The sequence below is a fragment of the Eimeria mitis genome, genomic scaffold, assembly GCF_000499745.2.
Source record: "Eimeria mitis Houghton genomic scaffold, Emh_scaff345, whole genome shotgun sequence".
NCBI classification, from domain to species: Eukaryota; Apicomplexa; class Conoidasida; order Eucoccidiorida; family Eimeriidae; genus Eimeria; species Eimeria mitis.
The window spans coordinates 4171-6168 of NW_013571791.1; the positions used below are offsets into that span (position 1 = coordinate 4171).

Sequence of the window (1998 nt, forward strand, 5' to 3'; positions counted from 1 at the left end):
TCAGCAGCAGCAAGAAGCATGCAGCTACACTACTTGCAGCAGCAGCAAAAGAAGTGATCGACGACCCCCGCAGCACATCTACAGAAAGAAATGTCATCAGGAGCAGCAAAAGCTGTAGCACAAACAGCAGCAGCAGCAACAGCAGCAGCAGCAGCAGCAGCAGCAGCAGCAGCAGCTTGCCTGCAGCAACTCCTTTCTGCTGTCTTGTAAGAAAGTTTTTAGTATTCCCTTTACGTCTTTCGTGTCCGACTCTAGCAGCCCCGTCAGCAGCTCCTCCATCCAGCTGTCGCAGCAAGCTTGATTCGTCTGCAGCAGCAGCAGCAGCAGCAGCAGCAGCAACAGCAGCAGCAGCAGTTGCAGCAGCAGCAGCAGCAGGAGTAGCAGCACAGCAGCAGGCATGGCAGGGGGCTGCTCCCCTCCCCAATCAACAGCCTCAGCAGGATGGTCCTTTGCTGGGCGCAGCAACTACTAGCAGCTGCAGCAGCAACAGCAGCAGCAACAGCAGCAGCAGCAGCAGCAGCAGCAGCAGCAGTACCTCTGGAGGGCGGAAGAGGTTCAGTGCAGCAACAATCCGGGGCTCTCTTATCAAGGCAGCAATTTGCTGCTTCGCGTTCGTCGTGCTGTCTGTCCCCTTTGTCTTTGCATCCGTGGCCCTGCAGCAGCAGCAGCAGCAGCAGCAGCAGCAGCAACAGCAGCAGCAGCAGCAGCAACAGCAACAAAAGAAATGTGGATAAAGGCAAGAGCAAGGAGTGCGCGATAGCCATTCACTTGTTCTCCTACTCCTCTACTCATCCTATTCTGCTGCTGCTGCTGCTGCTGCTGCTGCTGTTTCTGCTGCTGCAGCACCTGCTGCTGCTGCTGCTGCTGCTGCTGCTGCTTACTTGACGAGAGCACTGAGGAGCTGGTAGATGCTGCTGGTGTAGTCGAGCAGCAACGAGGCGCTGTTGCCTGCTGCATCTGCTCCTGTTATATACTTTTGTAGGGGGGTGCTGCCCTGCTGCTGCTGCAGCAGCTGCTGCTGCACTTGCTGCTGCAGCGACACCCCACCAAAGGCAAGGGGATCGAATTGCCTGAGATTAAACCACACACATCCTGCTGCTGCTGCTGCTGCTGCTGCTGCTGCTGTTGCTCGAGCTGCTGCTGCTAGTGTTCTTGTTTCTGCTGCTCATCATCCTGGTCATCCTATGGCTATTGCTGCTGCTGCTGCTGCTGCTGCTGCTGCTGCTGCTGCTGCTGCATCTACAAAGAGGATGCAACGCTGCGCGCGTAGCAGCAGCTGCTGCAGGTGACAGGCAATCAGTACAGCTGCGGACGGAGCAGCAGCGGCGAAGCAACAACAGCAGCAACAGCAGCAACAGCAAAAGCAACACCAGCAGCAGCAGCAGCAGCAGCAGCAGCAGGAGGTGTTGTCGGGGTGTACGTACACTGCATCAACATAAGAAGAAAGAAGCTGAGAAATGCTCATACAACACAAATCCAGTAAACTCGAAGGAATAGGCGGCGGCAGCTTCGCTATTGTCTTACCCACCGCACGCAGCACAGCCTGCAGCAGCAGCAGCAGCAGCAGCAGCAACAGCAGCAGCAGCAGCAGCAACAGCAGACACAGCAGCAGGGAAAGCAAGATGTGAAAAGCAGAACGAAGCAGCACGGAAAAACACAAAACTTCAGCAGAAGTAACAGCAATACCAGCAGCAACAGCAGCAGCAGCAGCAGCAACAGCAGACACAGCAGCAGCAGCAACAGCAACAGCAGCAGCAGCAGCAGTAGAAACAGCAGCAGCAGCAGCAGGAACAGCAGCAGCAGCAGCACCAACAGCAGCAGCAGCAGCAACAACAGCAGCAGCAGCAGCACCAACAGCAAGAGTAGCAGCAGCAGCAGAAGCAGCAACAGCAGCAGCAGCAGCAGCAGCAGCAGCAGCAGCAGTTCGTACATGTCCCTGGTGTATAAGTGTGGGTATCGGCCATCTCTGAATTTCAATAACAGCAGCAACAAGAGGCT

The 1998-nt window shown here is 55.9% G+C and overlaps 1 protein-coding gene across 1 annotated transcript in view; it reads right to left on the minus strand.

The window, feature by feature from the left end:
• The window catches only part of EMH_0008810 (uncharacterized protein), a gene marked incomplete at both ends in the record, with an annotated part of 2586 nt that extends 1121 nt beyond the window's left edge, over positions 1–1465 (minus strand). The window contains 4 exons of the mRNA XM_013498479.1: positions 235–306; positions 536–653; positions 882–1070; positions 1425–1465. Coding sequence (XP_013353933.1) covers positions 235–306; positions 536–653; positions 882–1070; positions 1425–1465 — 420 coding nt within the window. The remainder of the gene's footprint in view (positions 1–234; positions 307–535; positions 654–881; positions 1071–1424) is intronic.
• Between the last annotated feature and the right edge of the window lie 533 nt (positions 1466–1998).